A 23,233-nucleotide genomic window follows, 5' to 3' on the forward strand; every position below is an offset into this window, starting at 1 on the left:
AGAGGAAACTTAAGACCTTCTAGTAAATGGTAACCGCATTAACAGTATTATATCAGATGCAACCATCTTTCTGGTGATCTGGGAAAAAGTCTACAATAAATTCTTGATTTTGTGATTTTCATCAAACATGTCAGGAACTTGAGGTGTTGTAAAATGAGAATCACATGTCATCCTTCAAAAATATATGAGAAGAAAAAGAGTGTGTCAGAGCTGCACATAGAAACATGAGAGTATGCTGGTGTAGATAATGAAACACTATACCTATTCTGTCTTTGCCAGGGGTTCAGAGATGGATGTATTTGTCAACCAAATTATACTTAACTCAATACTAGTTGTCAATTTGGATGTATAAATATTGTAATACCGTCACAATCATTGCAAACCCCTAGCAAGTGAGAATGGTTCTGACCCTGACATGCAAAGGTATCACAGAGCAACTAGTACCTATGCCCTGGGGTACTCCAGCAGCCACATTAGGCCTCTTGCGTGGGGTCAGAGCTGGCTGTATGGGGAGAATTCCTGATATAGGCTGGGGCTGAGACTGGCCCGCCTTGGGCCTTTGTCGAGGTGCTATTGATGTTTCAGTGGTTGGAATGGGGTCTGTGAGCCTGAGGAGAAGAAAATAAAGCAATGATGACTAATGTTCACTTTTCTTATAACACTCAACAAACTGGCTTGCCACTCACCTTGCTTTACTTTGGCTCTTTTTGGCCACTGCGTCACTGACTCTAATGGGTTCAGGAAGTTTAGCAGGAATGGGCAAATTCTACAACAGTTAAGAGATTTCAAATTTTTACTGACCAAGGACACCTAGACCAAAACATTTAATTGCTCATCAGCAAGATAAATTAAACATTTGCAGCTCCACAGCTCCAATTTAGAATGATTGCCTTCCATGCATGCACAATTATCACCAATTAAAATTCTTAAAAAAGGGGTCCAACTTTAGCTGAATCAGAGGACAGGAACAAGTACAGAGCTCCTGCACAACTATGTTAAGGGTAAGGATATGAGGAATGGAGGGCAGCCAATTGGCATAGGCTAGAAAATTTTCCTTCTATCAATATTATTCACGGAAAGCAATAATGTATAATAATGTTCATGAGAAAGTAGTAATATTCAACATCATTCATTCAATATACTCCTGTTTCTGAAATTCTTCCAACCATCACAACTTACATGTGCATTTTGAACTGGACACTCTCGTCGACTAAGTTTAAAGGCAAAGTACGATACTTGGTAGATGTCTGGTCTCTTATCTGGGTCTGGCTCCAGCATGTATCCTGAGAAATCGGCGAACACAGGCTGTTTAGGTTGACGCAGATTCATAAAAATTCCCAATAACATTGACCAAAGCGAAAATAAGCCTACAGCCTAAATGTTTTAATCCTCCCCAGATGGTAATGCACATGATGACTCTCTTCACATGAAGCAATGCTGTTTGTGTATTTTTAATTATCAAATGAATCTATTTAAAGTACATGTAAACACACAAAATATACAGTACAGTTTTATTATGAGGAGTAATACTTACTTATGAGACAGTGCATGTCCTGGGAGTAGCGGGAGTTATCTGGGATGGTGAAACTACCATCACAGATTGCCACTTGGCTCTCCCCAAAAGGAAGTGTGAAGTAGCACAATTTATAGAGCAGACAACCCATAGCCTGGACACACAAGAGCATCAACATTTTATGTTAACTTAGCATACAGAATTCATTTAATCATACAGTCATCAGAATGTGACACAATGTTGGTGAATCTCCATCTCACCCAAATGTCTGCCTTTGTTGTGATGACCTTTCCACCGTAGAGGTTGACCATTTCTGGAGCACGGTATGACAGAGTTGTGTACCTGATATTAACAAAAGTGCACTGATGAGTTTCTGAATTGTTAGAGAAACATTAAGTGATATAAACTAAAACGCTCAAACCAACTTTTTGATTTCCTCCTCTACAACTGGAACTCCCTCTGTCTGCGGGTTTTGGAAACGGTTCGTTGCACTTCCGAAATCACAGAGCACATAATGTCCCCGATCATGGAGAAGGATATTTTCCACCTACATGAGGAAAATAAAGATGAGTAAGAGATGTTAATCCATCAGTGTCAAAACTAAAGACTTTAAACACCATCACAAAATTACTTCTATCTCTTCGGAATTCCATGGGATGTCATGAGGTCACAAATTTCGCATTTATGTCTTGCGTTTTGATTGGCTCTCCCAGCTGAAGATCCTGCAGTGTAATACCTGTATTTAGAGATTGAAGGGGCATTTTCCTTCACAAATAAAGAATAATTGATAAATGTGCCCACTCTACAAGGACAATAGGATAAGAACACAGGTGTGAACAATTCTACAATTAAATAACATGTCATAAATCTAATGTAGACCTTTCTTGGGAATTGGAAGTTCCAATGCTTTTAAATTTTGTGTCGTTTCTTATTTCATATTTTCAAATTACTTATTGATATTCACTCTGAGTACAATGGCTGCAACCGCAGTCCAGGTACAAGAGAACCCCAGGAGCAGAACAAAATCCTAAAGGAAAAACTGTCTTTGAAAATGAATAGGAGACTTGCCTTAAGATCTCTGTGGATGATTGGAGTCTTACACTGGTGGAGACGAGCAACGGCCTCACATGTGTCACAAAAGATCTGTAACACCTCTGCTTCTGTGAAACCTGTCTGTAGCCGCTGATTCATTAGGTTCACCACCTGTCCACCTGCGGAACACAAATGAAAGCTGATAAAAGACCAGCTGATGGCAAGTTCACAGTCTCTACCTGAAGAATAATGGCCATATTTTATGAAAGGCTTTGAAAGTTAATGTCAATTACTTTAATAATGTTTCAAGCAGAGTTGAATCTGTGAGATGCAATTTATTTTTGGACCAAAGATGATAACCAAGTCTGAAATAATATATCAACTATTTACAATATTTACTCTGAATTCTACTCTACAAATTCTTGGAGCATTTTCATGAGAAACTATTTAAAATCTGAAATATTTACAGCACATGTAAAAAACCTTGATGTTTGGTGCTAGTGGCATGGGATAGCCTTAAATGCATTTTTATAATGATATATAAATTAACTTGCAGTTTAAAGTGCCCACAATAGTGATATTAATAATTCAACACAAAGTTATTTCTATAAATAACAGCACTTAGTACTGTATCGACTGACACGGAATTCCTGATAGCAATCAGTTGAAAATTTGCCTGGACAGGACAGAACGCTGTGAGGAGTTGAGAGTAATGGAGGAGGGGTGGGAGAGTAAATGTACCTCGACAGAAGTCCATTAAGATCAAGACCTCCCACACTTCAGCTCCAACTGCAGTTATGCTGGAGTCCAGGAAACCAACTATGTTTTTGTTGCCCACTAGGTCCCTCTGTGTAAACAAACAAAGGCAACAATGTGAATGCGGTTTTCATTTACCCTGCACTTCTAAAACATTTAGCTTGAGAAAAAAGAAAATGCATGGTTTTTATCTTTTAACTGTGAAGATGCTGATTGTGTACCAAGAGACAGGAAGTAATAATTATCACATGCAGACTACCATGCGGTAGTCATGCCACCCAGGGTGTGGTTACAGGAACTGGTTAGTTCAGGGGTTCAGTAAGGAAATAGCAGCAAGGGAGTTTAGATGGCAAAGTGCCAATTCAACATGCTCATGGGAATTCCTTGTTAACTTACAAACAAGACTAAAAATGCTATCATTGACATGCCCTTCTGTGATTCTGTGTCACTATCCCTAGATGAAATTATTTATGATTATTTTTTTGTCTACAAACTTACATGAAGTGTCAAAGATATCGTACAACAGGTACACAACAAAATTTGACAAGCGTCAAAATAGGTGAGTATAATTTGCTCACACAACACTAATCTAGTACATCTAAAAGGAAAATGTAATTTGCTAGACTCAGCAGTCCATTTCTGTTCTGTCTTACTGACCATAATCTGTATCTCAAGCTTGCAGACTTGTAGATCATGTTCATTGTTGACATACATCCTTTTGAGGGCACATCGTACCCCTTGATGAGTGCGCACCAAAAAAACAATGGCGAAACCTCCTGCAAAATGAGAGAAAAAAAATAAGACAAATTAATAACCAAAGAATAATACTATCACTTATGATTATGCCACCAGGTGTATTTCTATTGAATTCAGCCTTTACCAGCAACAATTTAGTGTATCAGAGAATACTAACTGTGTACCGGTAGTTCTTGTGAGTTATTATGTAGTTCTGCACCAGTGTAATCAAGGAAAACTCAAGCACATTCTTATACTGGACACCAATGTAAATCTGATTAATGAAACGCAAGAGTGTCATGTATGAATTATATCACAATATTTTTTTTTTTCTCAACAGCCAACATCCCACAGTTGTGCTGATATCTCCAATGGAATAAAAACATAGGCATCTATATCACCAGTACTGTGTTTCATATGATTATAAGAAAATGAAAGAAAGGGGGGGCTAGAGGGGATAGTGTTTGATTGGTAACCTGGTAAGGGAAGTTTGAAACAGCATTCTGTGAGTCAGCTGTGACACTGAGAGGAAGGATGTAAGAAATGGGAAAATGTGACACAGGAGGAAGTGACAGATCATCCTCCCACCTTTGGTCACAGTGTTGCTGACATACAAAGAAAACCAAAATGAAAAATGGTTGTATTCATTCATACAAACTAAAACCCACAACACATAGCACACAGATTTAATCTCGCTTGAATACGTATACCTGAATCAAACCACAGCTAGATGTATGCAAAAATTAATCTTATGCTTTTATTTGTGTAAGCACTACTGTGAAAATGATTTTGTGACAATTTTTAAGCTAAACTACAATATCTAGTGTTTTATTTTATTTTAATTGACAAAACGTGGCCGTGTTTGCTGTAAAGGTCTGAATTATGTGGTTATTTTAGCTCACAGTTCAGTCTCACAGTTTGTATTAGAGCCATACACTGGGCTGACTCATCCAGCTGGCATCACGAAGCCAAGGACAGCACCACGTGACCAGCCTGCTCTGACGTTTGATTACCTTGGGCCACATTAGTCAGTCCTTATGAAGAAATGAATAAAGCACCAAAAGAAGAAGGGAGTCAGCAATATTTTCAAATAATTTCCTAACAGCTCCAACAGTCTAAGATATAAAAATGCAATTCCCATACTCTGGCCTGCATGTAATACGGTGGAATTGGGTCACTCACTATGGGTGTTAACACATAATTTCACTGATGTCAGCAGCTAAAAATTCTATGTCTGGAAATTTCACACTGAGGAGAATTGACAAGAGAGTTAGCTGAGTAATCAGTTTTGTTGTTCCCTGGAATATTTTCCTGTAAATAAATGAACTAATTGGCCTGCTACTGTTACTAAAAATGTATGAAAAAAACATACGTAAATTTCTCAGAGCCCATAGTGATACATTCCATTTGCTTGTTTTGTCCAACCAACTGACCAAAACAAGCAAAAGGTGCTCCATTTCTGTAATACAAATAAAAGCAGCCCATCTAATGCTTGAACCAGAGAACCTCTGAAATCTTGCTTGAAATATGACTCAAAAAATTAATTGTTTAATGAAATGTCCTCTGAATGTTCTGTCAATCCAGTAATTAACTGACAAAGTATTGCAGCTCTAAAAGTAACATTTTTTATTTATTTTTTAAATGTAACAAAATGTTCAAGAATAATGAAAAATGGCCACTTTAATTTGCTAGAGTCAAAGGTGAGATCTATAAATGCTTTGTTTTGTCCATGTATGTCCAAAGATCCAACAGAGTTCAGTTTTGTTTTTTTTTGTAATGCACCAAAAAAGGTATCAAATCCTTAAGATCAAAGCTGAAACCCACAAATTTACTTGGCAGTTAAGTTTAAAAAAATGACTAAAATTATTATCAACCGTCTAATGGTTTTATATTCTCTGTCAGGAAAATTTTCAACCAAGTTTATGTTGCAGCTCTAGTTCAACAATTCAATATTTAATTTTTTATTATTATTCTAAAGCTTAATCCCTAGCACACTAAACCACATTGTATGAGAATCATGAAACACAAGCCTTGTGTGACTGACAGCGTGTTTTCCCTCAGCGTTCACCCGACAGAATCCCTGCTGTCTCGCAAAGTCTAATCTGAGATGCATGTAAGAAATTAGAAGGATTAGCCGCCTTCTTAAGCAACATTTTGCAGTCCTCTACAATCTCAAGAGAGAGTGTGACCAAATAACTGTAAGTAGAGCTACAAATAGCCACTGGCCCTTGACGTAACAGACTGTCAGGATTATAATACTCTAGCTAAAGCATAAACACACAAACACACAAACACACACACACACACACACACACACACACACACACACACACACACACACACACAAAGCCAAATCCAAACAAAAACACACCCTTCAGCACCGCTATGAAAAGAACAGTGACACGATATGGTGTTTGGCCACGTTTTGTCATCAGCGTAATGGAACTTATATAACTACCATCTTGGCTTTGGAATACTACACACTCTTAAAACTACTATGTTGTTTACAAACATGCTTACTGCAATGATAGTAAGACACAGAAGCACAGTCTCATCTACTGCAGATGACTAAACAAGGACCATAATCAGTTTCCTTAAGAGAGTTTGTGCTAAGATAAGTGGATCTTTCTGTTTACATGAGAAGGAATGATTCACTGGAGCCCCATGTTGAACTTTTAGTAACAACTGGGGGAAATATCACAATGCAACACAATACTTTAAGGCACAATTTGGAAAAACTCTCTAATTGCAATTATTTTGACTGATTTTGAGATATGATTTGCAATATTACAGGTAATGCTAATTTTTGTGTGTGAAATTTTATTGAATAAAGATGTTTTCTCAAGTCTTTACAATATGTTGTGTAGGACGTCCTGGCAGCACCATAATATTCAATTTAAAATGATATGTTGACAAATTAGCCTTTTAACAACTATTGAACTTTCCTGTGATTTGGGAAAATTGCAGCCAGTCATATTGCATTTCATTTCAATTAACTGTGCAGCCTATGATACATATATCTCAAGAAAAGACTAGAACAAAAGTAAATCTATAGATAAACGATAACCCATATGCTGATATAGAGAGGTATGTCTTGAACAATCTGACAACTGGTTGAGAAAGAAAACACTGACATGTTGCGAGCCCTATTGTCTAAAATAAATAAAACCACTAGTCCTAGCATGTACCTCCCGGCCTTGACGTATGTCCCTCTGACTGCTTTTGTCTCTATAACGTGAAATTTGTGTTTATTGAAGCTTAAGGCAGCAAAATAAAAAATGTAAAAAAAAAAAAAAAAAAAAAAGGAAGCCAAAAGAAGAAAAACACTACTCCAAATGGAGCAGTCATTTAATAGAATGTAAAAGCCCGGACTTGAACTAAAACCATCTGAATAAATACGCCTAGTGACACCAGAGGGACTCGCATTTCAAGCTGTGGGTCCACTGCTTGAATAAGAAAATATGATCTGTACAAAAAACATTCCAACTTGCACTTTGTCAGAGATGTACAATCTATTTTTACAATGTATAAAATGTCTACATCAGAATGATGCATCTTGAGTGAATGTCAGCAAGACTGTACTTTTACAAAATAATACTTTTATCAACTAAAGTTTAGAGGGAGGTTAAATGTCTGAACCATTCATAAAGCCAAGATCTGGTTTGGTCAAACAGACGAAGGGGCCCTTCCATAATACTGATAAATTAATCAGTCTTTTTTCATCTATTATTTAGTAACAGGGGCTCTTAGCTAACAAAACACGGCAGACTCTCATTGGAGAGACACATGACTACAGGAAACCTGTTACCCCATCACACACCCTGTTTAGCACAGTCCAAGTAAAATATTAACAGGGGGTATTTAGAAAGAAAAAAACAAGTTGAAAACTAATTTTCAACAAAATACTGGTCATTTAACCCTACAATTTAGATAAACAGACTGAACTTGTAACATGCATTACTGTTTTAATAAGGAAAAGTGATTGCCCCAATGTGTACATTGATATGAAAAAATCCACTTTGTAGTGGTGGCTTGGCTCTGCATTCTTATAGTCATTACTCCCATTATACACCAAGAAAATGTCCTTCTTAAATCTGAAATACTTTAGTGATTTATCTCTCTCTCAGTGCACACCAGGGCGGATGACTCAGCATGCAATTGGCAGGTAGAACATGTTCCTCCCAGCCTTCAGGTAAATGGTGCACCAGTGTGAACAATCTGAATAGCTGACTCCCAGGAAATGTGCAGTAAGACATGTCATCTCCAATACTTGAATTCTGAAACCCTCCTTTTTTTGGTGCCACGCAAAAGATTATTTCATACTTACAATCACACAGTGTTAATTCAAGAGGAAAGGTTACCTGACAAGTCAAGTAAACAGATGGCCATAATTACTTCAAGACACCGTACACTGTTGTAACCATGTGCCAACCACCATTAGTGGTTGGCCGGGTACCTTATCCCAATCATCTTGACTGAACACGTTCTTACTCAACTAGAAATGAAATTTCACACCTCGCCTTCGTCCGACCTCACATTGAGAAAAACTGTTAAAACAGTTTTTTTTTTTTTTTGTTAAAGTCAGCTTACTCTCTGTTATTAAGAGAAATGAGCTCAATTTACTATACAAAACTGAAGTTAACCAACTTAAAAGAGGTATTAAAATGTTACACTAAACAATTACAATCAGAAAGCCCAATAGTTCACCTTCAGCCACTATTTCCTCGACGGTCACTTGATATCGTCCAATGGTGAAGACCCGGCCGATGAAGCTGCCACCGCTGCTGGAACCAGCGCCTCCTCCACCGGCTCCGGAACCAGGCCCAGAGCTCACCAGCTCCCGACGAGAGTCAAAGAATTTCTTCATTTCTTCAAGGTGTTATCCAAAGCACAAACAACTTCTGACTACGTGACGAATAAAGACTGTGGGTGACGGTGAAAGACTGAGTTGAGGTGCGAGCGTTGACGAGGTAACTGATAACGGAATGACTGCAGCTAGCCAGCTTCGAGCTAAAAGCTAGCCACCTAGCTGGACCTCAAAATGTCCAAAACACTTCTGGCCGACGTTTCTGGACTAACATTAACTCATGGTCTGAACAGCGGGCGGAGTCAAATATTGTTGAGAAAATTGTAAGGTACGTCCATTCAGAAGTCTCGTATTTCCACCCTGAGTCAAGCGGGTCACGCTGGATAATGTGGACGGTCTTATAGCCTGAAAACACACAGCCGGCGGCTCACCTATCCGGCTGGCTAACCAGCTAGGTGCGGTGACAGCTGCCACTAGACGGACTGGCAGCCAGGTAGATCCTTAGTGTCCAAAGCAGCTTATTACGCATATCCACTGTTATCATCCAGCCAAAATATTACTTAACGCTTAAGCTAGTTTACCGGCTGCTCTTCTGGTTATTACTCAAGGAAAAACTACTATTTCCAGTGTTTTTTGGCGTTGGGCAGACTGAAGCAGCGTTGGTCACCTAACTTAATGACAGAGCTAACGCCGCTACAAACAGACGAGATGCTAGTGGGCAGCTCCTGCTGCGTCCTGCTGGATTTTTTTCCATGTGATTGGTCAGTTGAACCTCCGCTTCCGGCTGTTGTCTCCAGGCCCCTCCGCCCACCAGAAATAAGATGGGGATCTTCAAAATAAACGTCCTCATAGTTCTCCTTAGAGATATTGCAACGACAGGTAAGCAGCAGTTCGTAAGCTTAAATGCACAGAAATGCTTGTGTGTTTATGATATAGCATTTAAAGTCTTGCTGCTTTTTCAGGCAGCTGCCCATCTAGAGAAAGCTAGAATGATGTCACCCACAAGGCCAAAGCACTGGTGAAAGAGAAAGAAGACACTGAGCAGGGAGGCTCTTATGAATCTTGATTTCAATCAGACTGTCAGTAAAACATACTCAACAAAGACTCCAGTATTGAGTTGTTGTTTTTTTTTACATATTTAAGGCTTTTTTTGTATTTTACCGTAAATATTTCAAAAGAAATGTCTTGCTTTCTAAATGTTAAATGAATCCTTCTCTCATGCTTTCAACAAGTACAGTCTGCTCATAGCTTTATTTGCAAACTTGCTGGAGTCAGTCTTTCAGAAATGTTCAACTAATATTTATTATTTGTCAGAAGTATCTTCTGATACTGGCCTCAGATTGCATCATTGCACAAATATATAACATACACTTGACATAAGAAGTCAACACAGTAAGTTGTTATAGGCTTTTGATTGCAACTGTCTTTAATGTATTAACCAAAACTTCACGTTGTGCCTCTTGAGTGGAGGTCAAAATGCTCAGGGCCCAAACATCAGTTGCATTTATTTTATAATTGACATGCATCAGTGTTATGCCATTAAATTTTCTATATTTTCATGACTCTGTATATCTGCTCAATTCTTGCAGGATCTATTTTCATGCCTGTCTATCACAGTTGGAGAGGGATCCCCCCCTCCCCCAACTCTTTCTGAGGCTTCTAACATTTTTTTTCTTGTGTCAAAGACTTTTTTCCCCTCTGACTTAAATAAATTCCAGAGACTTTTGACAGATTGTAAAGCCCCTTGAGGCAAATTTTGATTTGTGATTGGAGGCGGTAGAAAAAATTGACTTGACTTGATATCCTGCAGCTACATGCAGTTATAGCCATTGAGGAAACTTTTTTATTCATTTTGTTCTTGAAAGATCAAATAAACTGAAGGCGGTTTAGTTCATTAATTCCGAACAAAATATGCTCTCTGTATCCCTACCAAAGGAGCCTTGTTGGCTTCGTTTGTATGCACAATGTTGAATTCTCCCCTGCAGGGGTCACTGTTTGCTCACTAAATGTACATATGTCTTGAAACCTTTTTCATACACTTCTAAAAGTGAGTTCCATTTTTTTTTTCCAAGTGAGGAGTTGTGTACATGGGTTTAGGATGAAGGGTGACAGGGAACTTTTATCACTCTTAATGGGTATTTACCTTAACAGATTCTGCAGGATTCACTTTCCTTATTCATGACCACCAGTGTCACCTGTTGTGTTTATTACCGAGGCGATTCATCAAGCACGAACTACATGTGTTTTACATTTCTACCATAAGTGGTTCACATTCTAAATGAATAATGACATTGGAACAGATTACTGATTATTTGTTTACACCGTATAAGACATTTATCCTGGCAGTGCTAATCCTCTGGAAGAAATGTATTCACACTTTTAAACATGTGGTGACCATTTTGCTAAAATGATTGGGCCATTATAGCTGTTTGTGCCACAGAGTTGTTAGTGCTGCGGTGATAAATGACAAAGCTCGAATACATACTTTCTACTATATATCCACTGTCAACACACTTTGTTCTCATTTTGTGTGGTCCCCTGAGAACCATAACATCCTTACAGCTGGTGTGTGTGTGTGTGTGTGTGAGAGAGAGAGAGAGAGAGAAGAGAGGGGGAGTCAGGAGAGAGAGAGGGTCAGAAAAACAGCAAGAATGCAAACAGGAACTAATTGTTTCTGTGAGTGGGGTTGTAGTATCAGGACTCTCAGGCCTCATTATAATGAACAATATTTGTGTGACCTTGTGGAATTTTTTCGTTAATGGATGACCTTCCTGTTGAATGATCCAGGCACTGTTTCATAGAAATTCTGAGTTGGGTCAAAAGTGTTTGTGTGAAAGTCTTAAAGGACTAAAACACACAGTTACTTCAGATCAAATGTTCTGTAATAGTGGTATTCATGTTTTAAGTAAAAATAAAAACAGTGTGACCATAGATATGAGTAGATAAAGATTTTACTTGTGCCTGTGGGGAAATTTGTGCACATCTCTATCACAAGGAGCATCGTCATGTCACAAAGTCACGAAATAACAAGCACATACAGTACACACAAAAACACACACTTAAAAAGAGAGAGAGAGAGAGAGAGAGAGAGAGAGATTGATTGAATTGTGGAGACAAGGTAAAATTTGTAGTTTGCATTAGTGTTCATACTTCATCTATAGTTACAATGCACATTCAGTTATATAACAACAGTTTACTTATATTCATTCGCAGATGGTGTTGTTTCTGCTTTGGTAAAGACAGGTTAATTCTGTTAAGTCACATCTCTCTTGTTTCAGAGGTGTTAAAGGTAGTTTGATTACTGTAGTTACTTTTTCAACATTGCTGGAACATTTTTTTGTTAATGTTTTCATTAATTTCCTAGAAAATTTGGTGGTCCTTTATGAAAACATAAAGGCATATTTCAAATACCTTTGGAAATCTTTCCAGACATATTTGATGGTCTAAGACACAGATTAATTTCTTTGTAAATATTACAAGGACCTTTATGAACGAATTCAAATATTTTTCCCATATTTTTGTCAGTACATCCAGCATTACCAACATGAGTTTTTTTGTCAGCTGGTGCATATGTGTGTACAATAGAAGAGCTGGGGGACCGTGTGTGTGAATGTGCGCGTGTGTGTGTGTGATTTGTAAACAAATGAAGTGTCCACAGTCTTTTGGACTATAGTTAAAGAAAAAAGGCAATACTTGCACACACATCTCCTTCTGCCTTGGTCTGTTACGTACTTTTCAGTCCTTTTCATCACAATTAACTTTTGTGAAAATTTCCACTTTTGTTTAAGTTTGAAAATGTATAGGTGTATGACAGAGATCAAAATTAAGTCTGTATTTTAAGGTGGGTAATGCCCAACCAACGAGTAATGGCTAATTCTGCAGTGGCTAATCACATAACCCAGGAGATCAGACTGGGAGAAGCGCTTCATTATGGTGTTTGCAGCATTCTGCCATGACCAATCACCCTTTTCTGGCAGGCTATGCTGCAAAATAGCTATCACCTTACTTTGGTTTGTGTCCATTTGTTTCAACTTTTAGGAGAGGAAAACAAATAAAAGGTCCGTCTATCATTCTCGATTAACAGAAGTTGGTGAATTGCATTTAAGTTTTAGTTAATTAAGTTAACTGCACCTTCTTGACAGGGAGGAGGTTACAGTGAATGTATCGCAGAAATGGACCATGTCGTGACAAGTCCACACTGCAGAACAATGGCCGCAACACCGCCGCACTACCATCATATAACCAGCACAACTACTACAAGAACCCTTTATGGCTTGATTTGGAGTGAAAGTAGCCTTAATGGCATGGCCTTTCTTAACTCAAAATGATCTTTCATGATTCCTCCTCTGATCTTAGGTGCTGCAATTCATTATATTGTCCACTCTGTGTTGTCTAACTGACATAATTGGGTGTCACAGCCACTTGTCAAGATGTATGAAATCTTGGATTGTGTCTTTAGAAAAAAGAAGCAACTCAGACAATATACAGGGTCATTACTCACTGGTATTTGATCTGTAATGTTATTTATACATTCAGAATTGAATTACACGAGAAACATATTGCATGTCCACACTTATTGTGTATGATCAAAGAAAACCCAGCCACCATCTGCATTTATATTTGATGTTCCAAAGCTCTTGATGAAAACACAACAGAGTAGTCATGTCTGTGTTTAAACCCCAATCAAAGCAGCAGTCCCTGATAGATGGTAGTTTATTTTTGAAAAACAAACCTGACACGATTCTGAGAGGAGGCACGGTCAGATTCCTCCATATCGGCTGGCTTGTTTTGGCATTCCCTTCTATTTGAGAGTAACTGATGACTAGAATTAGAATGCACGAACTGTACCCACACTGGAGGACTGACATACCCTCCTTCACTCCAGTAGCAGACATCTGGATCTCATCCCGTCATCAGGCCAGCCAATCATCACATACCTGTGCAAACACTCTTAACTCTCTTGAGCAAGTTCAAGTCTTAATTATTACACTCATTTATCAGAAATGTAAAGATTTCCATCAGTAAGGTCCAAACTAGGATTGTTAAGGGATCCTTGACTTTTGTACATTTTTTAGAGAAATTTTGCTTCTTAAAAACACACTGACACTGCTAAGTTGATTGCATTTTGAGTATTACAGGAAACAAAATTTGATGACTGCAATGACTTTCTTGTGGCCTTACCATAGCAACACATGTTTCAGATCCATGAATGTTGCTTTTCAATGCAAAACAATCAATACCTCACCCAGCCTTCAGCCAGCAGGTTTAGCGTAATATCAGGGCATTGAGCATCCTGACCCGTGTGACTTAAAGTCATTACCAAATTTACTTATTTTCTCCGGTCGTTGATTTTGCACTTTTCCATACTTCTTGTGGTAAAACATTTTTAGAAAAGGGAAACACAGAAATTAACAGAGCAGAAAATTGTGAGCAGATTTCCTTTTTGCATTTTTAGGAAAGGCTATGATGCATGTAGGGTTCTAGTGATGCCTCATTACCCTCCAACAAAACCTAATTCCTTCAGTTTCATTTCCCAACCTGTTGAAGAGCTAATTCCATATAAGATACATTTAAAACTGTGGCATTATGTTTGCAGAGAGCAGGGAAAACAAAAAAATGCAGAGTCCTTTATGTACCGAGAGGAGATGAGTGGGTATAGGAGAGGAGATAAGTGGCTGGATAACTCAAATCAACCTCTTGCAATTCAGTTGACTTCATGTTAAGTGAAATATAGTGATAGTGAGAGATGTTTGATTTTCCTGGGAACACCCCTGGGCTGAGGAATGGTGCTGATCCCTGTAGCATGCTGGGAAGGAAAGCTTCAGACCATGACCATGGAGCTGTGTTTGTGTGGTAGTTTTTTTTTTGTTGTTTTATAGGGTGTGGGTGCATTGTACTCAGTTCAGTTTGTGTTTCTTACTTCATCTGTGAATTCAACCCACTTGGATGCTTTGTTTTTGTCCTGTAATGTTGTATCTATGGTAAAAGGCTAATGGGCTATTCTGCAATATATATATATATATAGATAGATAGATAGATAGATAGATAGATAGATTAATTGGTGATGTTGGTGCAATTACTGGCACCAACATCAAGTTTAGCTGTTTTATCCCCGCTAGCTGTGTGTGCGTGCATGCCCCACTGTATCAAAAGACACTGTCACCTGCTCAACACCAAACACTGAATGTGTTTCCCGTGTCTGTGACATGGAGACGTGCTTTTCCTCACAGGTCTTGTGTAAGAGGCAAGGCAGCAGCAGCTTTTGGATTAGTCCTCTGATTGCAGTGGCAGCAGGTGCACTGAGTGGGAGTGGAAGGTGTTGATTGCCTCGATGAAAAACAGTCAACCTGCCTGGAACAATTGCACTATCTGATGGAACTCATGGCAGGTGCTTCAGCAGCCTATGTTTTGGGTGGAACAAATCAAAACTTTGATCCTGTTTGTTGGATCAAACCTGAATGTGTTTGTCTGGTTTAGCCATTAGATGAGTTGCTGACATTCAGATATTTCACAATATTGACAGTTAAAAATGATCATTTCAAATCAAAACATGCAGTGATCAGTTATATTTAATATTCACATTTAGCATTTTAACAGTTGGGTCATCGCACTCTTCATCTCTGCCGACCGATCCTGTGGAACACTCCCCTCTCATTTTACCTAATTTCATTTTTAAACATAATATAAAAGTAAAATCATACCTTTTACTATAAATTCTTGTTGTACACACAGATTCATCTGTTTATTTACTTGGTTCCTTTGGGAAAACCACATTACTATTATTTGTTCTGAGCAAAACCACAGATTTCCAGTTGAATGTTCACAACAAACCATCTCCAGAATAAAATGACCAACAGTATAAAGCTGAGGATACTGTTAACCCAGGATAATCTCCGGTGTTGAATTCTGACGTCTACATGGACAGTGAGAACTACTGATCGTCTGCGTTTTCAGAATTACTGGAGTTGACCTGGTGGGGTAGTCAAATTAATCCTTACAAGAATTTTCCTTATACACAAGATTTACTCTATACATCCGGGGGGAGAGAATCCCTACAGGGAAAGAAACTGATAGACTTACCTATTGTAAAACAGCCATTGAATATTCTTGATGGATTGCACCGAGCTTTGTCAGCTCTTGACATCCTGATTAACAGACGGGGCTGTATATATGTTCCTTACAGCTGAGCCAATGGGATGGTGAACACAACTGTGTAGTTTTTATATTCTAAGCCAGGATTCTTGAGTTTTGGCAAGGATGACTGAGCAACAGCCGACATCTACAATCCAACTGGAAGCTTAAAAGCTAGTGGATGGAGTAACTTTTGGCTTTCTGTGAAGCTGAGGGGAAAAGCAACCTGGATAAGAGCCACTCAGGGAGTCCATGTGATTTACTAAAGATGCTGATTCAAACACACTTTTGTAGCTTTTCTTTTCAGTGCAGGGAATTGTTATGGTAAATGTATCCTCACAGTTGACACAGGTGTTACATTTATTTTGTAAAATGTTTCTTTTAATTATGGACGATGGAAAATGTGCTATATTTTTAAAGCAGCAAGTAGTCACAGACAAAAAAAATTATGTATATCTAGATGGCTAATGAGCTACAAGTAGCTAAATAATGATGGCATTGCTACAACTCATCGACGGTATTGTTTTGATTGCATACCTGCAGCTGTCTACAAAATGGTGATTCTGCTAACACAACAAGTTGTTTTAGCCCCCCAGCAGCCAGTGGCCAGTCAGCCCAGTACAGGTGCTGGCAATGACAATCAGCCCGGCAGCTCCACGTCATCGTCTTCACCTACTGGGTATAAGACGAGGCTGAGCGGGGACACCGATTGCTTGAACATTGACAGCATTTGTAAGTTTTGTGAATAGCAGACTTTGTTTTACGTCATTACTAATCCTGTTCTCCTCTATGTTCCAGGCTCCCTCTGTAAACCCAGTGTATCCCTGCTCCACCCATGTTTTCCAGGCCCCTTGTCCTGCCCCTACCTAACACCAACGTGGACCCTCAACTCTCTCACCTCGTCCAGGATGCCCCTACCCTCAGCCAGTCCCACCCCTATATGATGTTGCTTTAATAAATTTGAGAACTTTGAAGCTCTGTCTTTGTCACTGGGGTACCTGGCACATTTGGCTACTGTCACTTTTTGAGCATAACAAGCATTGAAAAGCAAAAACCATCTTCTTCATAGATTAATTGGTCAGTGAACTTGGAAGATAAGCAATGCCAGCTCTGAATGAAATGTTTTGACTACAAAATGTTCAAAAATAGAAAAACCAAGAACTATTAATACAAATCTAACCAACTCTGGCTGAACTGACTGTGCCTCCCAACTTCACTTGATAAGGCGAGACGATGAATGGAGAGCCACCCCACCACTGAACCTTCATTGAGTACGTGCAGTTTGGGCATCCCTTAAGGGAGAGCTCAAAACCTGCTTCATGCTTGGCTGAGGGGAAAGGTTGACAAACATAAGACAGATGACCGGTGAGTGTAAAATGAGATGGGAGGTGTGAATTGAAGCAAGCATTAAGGGTCTTATTGCATCAGCAATGTTTCCTGGGCCTGACATCTTGTCCCCGGCTCCAAAATAGTAGGTTTGTGGTCGGCAAAGCTCTTCTGGGTGATATAAGACCCTGAGCAGCAGGAGAAGGACATAGCTGAGCCTGATCCAAAAGTGGTTGTTTAATGGCTTGTGGATTGTTGTAACTGTGAAATTTTCTGCAATGAATAAAAATGTACTGATTCAAATGTGAATGTCTGGTCATTCATCTCCTCATGTTATTAAGCCCCCTCCCACGGTACTCCGAGCTCCGTGTCCCCAGATATGAATGATCAGTGGGGGTTGGAAGTTTCTATCATCAGCAACATGAACGATAGTCATAAATAAGAAAAAGACAAGACTTGTGTTGAATAAGGGACTCATTTTTCACGCAGCTGTTGTTTTTGAAACAGTGGTTTTATGAGATTGATTTTGAAATGTAAAAAGAACAAGTTGAATTTTCTTGCTGTGTCATGTCCCACCTCAACACATGCAGGTCAAATGGGTGAGAGATGTTGCTCTTAATACCCTTCAAGGGTGAGATCTTCCACTGTATGTTAGCAGTTTAACATTTCCTGTTTATTGTTCTCACAAATAATTAAATTTTTTGTTTACAGCTTGTCCAATCAGCTCACAAGACAAAGTTTCTTCTCCCATTCATATCTCTGGAATTATCAACTACACTGTTTGGATCACAGTGCCAAAGTGCTGTAGGTTCAGGTGAGAGGTGGTAGCTTATAACTGAATTTATAAAGTCAGTGACTGTATGAAGTAGCAGATAAATAACAGCAAGTGTATGATTTTGTGGCTAATCTGGGAAAACTATTACCTCAATGTTTTGCTCCGCCGTGTGTACGTGAGTCTCTGGCAGTGTTTGGCAGTGTTTTAACATCACAGATAAGATTGATCCAGAGAAAATAAGGAAAAGGACTCACAGGCTTTTAGGTTGTTGGGTTGGAAATAACTGGAGGGATTTCTTTGAGTCCAGTTATTAACTGCTGTTTGATAGAAGGACGGGTTTGGTGACGAGTGGGTGAAGTGACAATTTGAAATAACGCTTCTTTCCATTGATTATTGGTTGTAGAAAGCATCAGACTGCTGGAGGATTATTGAAGGATGGGATTGGGATGAGCACCCAGTTCAAGTTACATGATCACAGAAATTGATGTTGATTTTACTGTGAAAGGAATTTCATCCCACTGTATCTGCTGACCTTTGACCTCAGGATCATATGTATTATCAAAGAATTAATGATACTTACCTGGCTAAACTGGGATCTGGCAAGTTTCAGATGTTGACAGTATGACAGTCTGCTATATTTGTCCAAAACCACTCTTTATTGCGAAAAGCACATAAATAAGAAAATACGATGTTCCCAGAGTTCAGTGTCTCAGCCTAATGAGGAGTGTCCAAAGTGTAGCATAAACAGGCTAATTATCATGGGGGACAAGATGGCTATTGGAACTGAGCACCAGTGTGGCAGCGGGTCAGCATGTCCCTGCTGATACCAGCCCTGCAGTGAGCTCACATCCATTACTGTAAGATAGTCCCAAGGAGCTCTCAGCTTCCCTCCAGAGACCTGATCAATTACAACTACAGGTTCACAAGTCATCACTGTGCCTGATGAGTTGTGTTAACACATGTAATGCACACTTTAAGTGACTGGATATCTCATCAGAAAGATTGGATTTTATTTTTCTTGGATGTGAAAAGATTTTCTTGCGTGTTAGAAAGGCCACTGCCACATGCAATTAAATCATTTGATTAAAAAAAAATGGATCGATAACTATCAGGGCAAGTATAGAGCCAAAAAAACTGTTACTGTTGTTTCAGCTTTGTCTGAGCTGGACCCGCAGACAGTCTGCAAAACTGATATTATGAAAGAAAAGCAAATATTATCCCTGACAACACAGCTGCTTGGGATGGGACAGGCTGGTAATACAGTAATTTCTTGCCTTGCAGTAAATAATGTATTTGATATTGCATAAGGGTATCACGGAATAACCCAACAGGTATAAAACTTGTTCATGCGGGCACGTGTAATGAGAACAGAATTTACAGAAATGAAGCAGCCGTTGTTATTATATGAATGCTGGTTCATTTAATATCAACGTTGCCGAATGGAACTGCAACATTCTGTATTTAGAGATATTTAGAGAATTGTTTGCTTGCCAACATTTTGTTTCCATGTAAACTGCCAGTGACAAACAGCACAGAGGGACCAACACTGACATTGAGCGTCAAACCTCTGGACCTCTACAGTTAATATACTGACCCTGATTGCTTCGATATAGTTATTGAATTTCATAAAAAGAATAAATGTCCATGATCATTGCCACATCATAATAAAATATAATTGAAGGAAAATGGGTTTCTTCAGTTCTATCTTTTCTTGCAATGCAGGGAATGGTTGGGCATTTGTCCTCCATGCTGATATTTTAAGACAGACACAGTATTGAAGTGTTGTCGTATACTGGCAGCAAATGACTCAAGGGACAACCACGTGGAGACCATTGCGGGGGCCTGAGAACAAGACTGGAATGTGAGTGCGCCAATTCATAAGCAACTGCACACTGCAGAGATGGGCTGAGAATAGACCCCTGAGGAATTCTGAATAAATATATAGGTTTATGCGACTATCTCTTGCTTTCTATTTCGAATCCATACCTTGCATCTCAAGGGAAGGAGTCTTTAAAGATTGTCACTCTACTGAGGATTCCCATTGGCCTGACATGAATTCCCACACACTCTCATTGGTTGGGGTTTTGTGTGTTAGATTAAGCAAGCTGGTGTAAAGAAACCCAGACATTTAAGTTCACAATGGTCTCACGCACTCCCACCCTTCACTCCCGCTGTCCACACCCCATGGCCTCCTCCAGTAAAAACATGGTATGTTATCTCCTGAATTGCTGATAAAGGTAGTTGCACAAATGCAACACTGTTTGTTTAGCTCTTAGGCTCTAAACTCTCCAGAAAAGCCCCTGTACTTTGCTGCCAGTATGAGAATCACACTCCTCAAGTCTAAAAACAGATCGGTTCCCTCTGAGATCCATTGTGGGCCAGCTGTGGTGGGGCTGCTCATTGCACTACACCCACAGCTGATAATCACAGAGATCGGGTTTTCATCATAGTCTGAAGTTGCATAATTTGTACTGATAAGTGTGAAGCCTGCTGTATATCAATGATGTCCAGTGAGCAGACTGATTCACTAATGCTGACTCGCTTCTTTCCTTTACAGCAGACTACAACACGCCCGCAGGGTGATATGAGGTTTAGGCTAGAAGGTGAAAGGTGAGTTGCAGGTCTGTCTGATCTGCAACGGAAGCCTCGTAGGAATTTGATCGTCTGAGGTAATGTGTCTGAGTTACTCTCTAAAACCCAAGACACAGACGAAGAGACGACAGACAAATAAAACAATGTTGTAAAAGAGGAAGGCTTATTGTCAGACCACACACTAACAACTCCAACTGTTTTTTTTAATTGTTGATAGTGAATCACCTGATGAAAGACTTGACATTTTTACTTCAAGCATGACTCATATGGTAGACTTACTTGAGCTGTATCTACAGTTAAAAAAGTTATTTGCAAGCTGATACATGAGACTTTTTCTCCTTCATTTTTTATGTAAAATCAGTTTTCATTATGTTCTTATTGTTCAGTTAAGTTTCTCAAGTTTTGAGATGGAGCCTCACCAAAGACTAAATAGCAGTCAGAGAGCAACAAAGGTGACTTCAGTCAAGCCCAATGTGAAGGAAAATCCAGTTTTTGTTATCATAAATGGATCTACCGCCCAGAGGTAATGGGTTCTTCTGTAAACCATGCTACACCCTTCAACCATAGTTTTTACATAATCCTGACAAACACCACCACATAATGTCCTTGGTGGTAAAAATTAGCAGTCACTTCCTTTTAATGCAGCTTTTGTGCACAGTTAACATCATTATAGGGCCAAAGCTCGGTCAGTCCTCACCATCTGGGCTCTACCTGCTTTAGGAACCGCAGATGGAGGACGAGTTTACACAGCACACACACGGTAGAAGCATTCACTCAACACGCTGACATCTTGCACTGGAAATTTCCTTTGTACTGCGATCACATTTAGAGTTAAAAAAAGCTCAGCGATGAGCAGTGATTCACTGTGGTCTGGACATGGTCGCTGTCAAGCCTGAGAGCGTCCACCTGTTATGAATTAAAACATAGTTTGATACAGTATCCGTTCATGTTTTTGCATAGTAGTAACATTTATGTAGTATATTCATTCAGCACCTAAAATGAATCATTTAGTGGTGTGAAGAAACTGGATCATAAAGTGCTTGTGATGACAATAAAATTAGGGCTGAAGCAAAACTTCACTTCTAACATGCGTGATAAGTGATGTCAGATAAAGATAATTTGTAATCTACACTGAGCTCAAATGTGTCCCGCGGCTGTTAGAGAATTTGAAAAATGCAGGTGTCATCGGCTAGCGAGCGGCCTGACTCGTGTGTAATCCCGAGTGAGCTCTTCAGACATATATATCTGGTGTTGCAAGACAGGAACCATCCTAGTGTTGTTCATCTTATGTAACTCCAAGCCCTCCTCTCTATCACCAAACTGTCTGTCCAGCTAAGCCTGGACCTGCCCCACTGGCATCAGGGATCCATCACGGTGGGGGGAGGATATGGGAATGCTGGAAACAACCAAACATGCAGCAACCCAGGAAACACTTGAAGGAAGCATGATTTCTGTCTCAGATAAACGAGGAATTCAATTAGGAGACACTTGGTGGAGCATCAGAAAAAATTTAAGAAAACAAGTGTTGAGCAAGTAAAGAAAATCCTCAATCCACTAAAAGGAACAAATATGAACTATTATTTCAGGGTTGTTTTTTGTTTTTGTTTGTTTGTTTACTTGCAGGATTGGTGGGAACCAAAATAGACAGACAGAAGAGTCATCAAATTCAGGAACACTACCTCGTCCTCGATAAACTCTTGGTTTCCCATGGACTCCTGTACATGTCTGCATTAACTCTGACCATGTAACAAGAGTAGGTGTTCCAAAAAAGGACAAGAAGCCACTGAGGCATATAATGAACTTTTTATTTGTGGTGTTAATGCCATCTGAACTCATCTTGTTCAGTGCTTACAAAAACATTAGTGCGTACTTCATCATCCACTCTATTAAAGCCAAGTGGCTCATGACAATAGATGGGATCATCAGATGAATTCATTTGATTTAAGCTGCAGGCTCTTGGCAGCTTGTACTTCTGTCTCCTGGTGGGAAGGACATCTGTGCAAAATTACACAACTCCATTGTCCTCTGGCCACATTTCTGCCTCCTCACACTTGGAATCGTTTTTAGACAGCTCGGAAAGAAGGTCTGTGAACAAATATTTGTTTTCACTTTAGCTTCTTGCAACCTTCATTTCTCAGTCCCTAAAGACATGTCTGACTTGGCACTCTAGGGGAGCTATTATTACAAAATGGCCTGCACTGTGGGTTTTTGCATATCAGACACATATACAAACATGTACACATGTAAGAATTTGAACAAACACACACGTGCACAGTACATAAAATCGAGGCTTTTGTGCACGGATGAGCATGAGGTCACGGTCTGCAGCTCAGAGCTTAATCTTTGACCAGAGGACAATGTGGAGTGAGAGATGAGGTAACTAAAAACAAAAAAAACCACATAATTAATTCCAAGATAGGGCGCATGAGATAGTGTTGGGAAGCGCTGAATACTATTCTCCTGCAGTAGATCTTCAGTTCTAAGCTCAAGCACACTTCTGGGTTTGTACTTTGAAGACCATTTCAGCTCCTAAAACAAGTTGTACATGCAACAAACAGTGAAGCAA

The 23,233-nt window shown here is 39.3% G+C and overlaps 1 protein-coding gene and 1 long non-coding RNA gene across 5 annotated transcripts in view; one reads left to right on the forward strand and one right to left on the reverse strand.

The window, feature by feature from the left end:
• aak1a (AP2 associated kinase 1a) overlaps positions 1 to 9,616 on the reverse strand; it is a 23,456-nt gene extending 13,840 nt beyond the window's left edge. For 2 of the 3 annotated variants that reach the window (XM_086207171.1, XM_086207170.1), the window contains exons 1-10: positions 8,744 to 9,616; positions 3,959 to 4,077; positions 3,287 to 3,392; positions 2,582 to 2,724; positions 1,939 to 2,060; positions 1,774 to 1,855; positions 1,535 to 1,667; positions 1,180 to 1,283; positions 687 to 766; positions 445 to 608 (exon numbers count right to left, since the gene is read on the reverse strand). In XM_086207171.1, the coding sequence (XP_086063297.1) occupies positions 445 to 608; positions 687 to 766; positions 1,180 to 1,283; positions 1,535 to 1,667; positions 1,774 to 1,855; positions 1,939 to 2,060; positions 2,582 to 2,724; positions 3,287 to 3,392; positions 3,959 to 4,077; positions 8,744 to 8,903 (1,213 nt within the window). In that variant the 5' untranslated portion in view covers positions 8,904 to 9,616. The remainder of the gene's footprint in view (positions 1 to 444; positions 609 to 686; positions 767 to 1,179; positions 1,284 to 1,534; positions 1,668 to 1,773; positions 1,856 to 1,938; positions 2,061 to 2,581; positions 2,725 to 3,286; positions 3,393 to 3,958; positions 4,078 to 8,743) is intronic. The other variant, XM_086207172.1, reaches the window with a different exon arrangement.
• Positions 7,325 to 17,590, forward strand: LOC147260556 (uncharacterized). 2 transcript variants are annotated; one of them, XR_015116616.1, is made up of 4 exons: positions 7,325 to 9,171; positions 9,641 to 9,722; positions 9,806 to 9,922; positions 16,773 to 17,590. It is a non-coding gene; the product is annotated as an uncharacterized LOC147260556 (long non-coding RNA). The 2 variants fall into 2 exon arrangements; XR_015116617.1 differs by having other exon boundaries at positions 7,325 to 8,912.
• The last annotated feature ends 5,643 nt before the right edge of the window (positions 17,591 to 23,233 follow it).

Source organism: Aulostomus chinensis, chromosome 6, assembly GCF_037954235.1.
Source record: "Aulostomus chinensis isolate RoL2024-O1b breed Wild chromosome 6, RoL_Achi_v1.0, whole genome shotgun sequence".
Classification (NCBI taxonomy): Eukaryota; Metazoa; Chordata; class Actinopteri; order Syngnathiformes; family Aulostomidae; genus Aulostomus; species Aulostomus chinensis.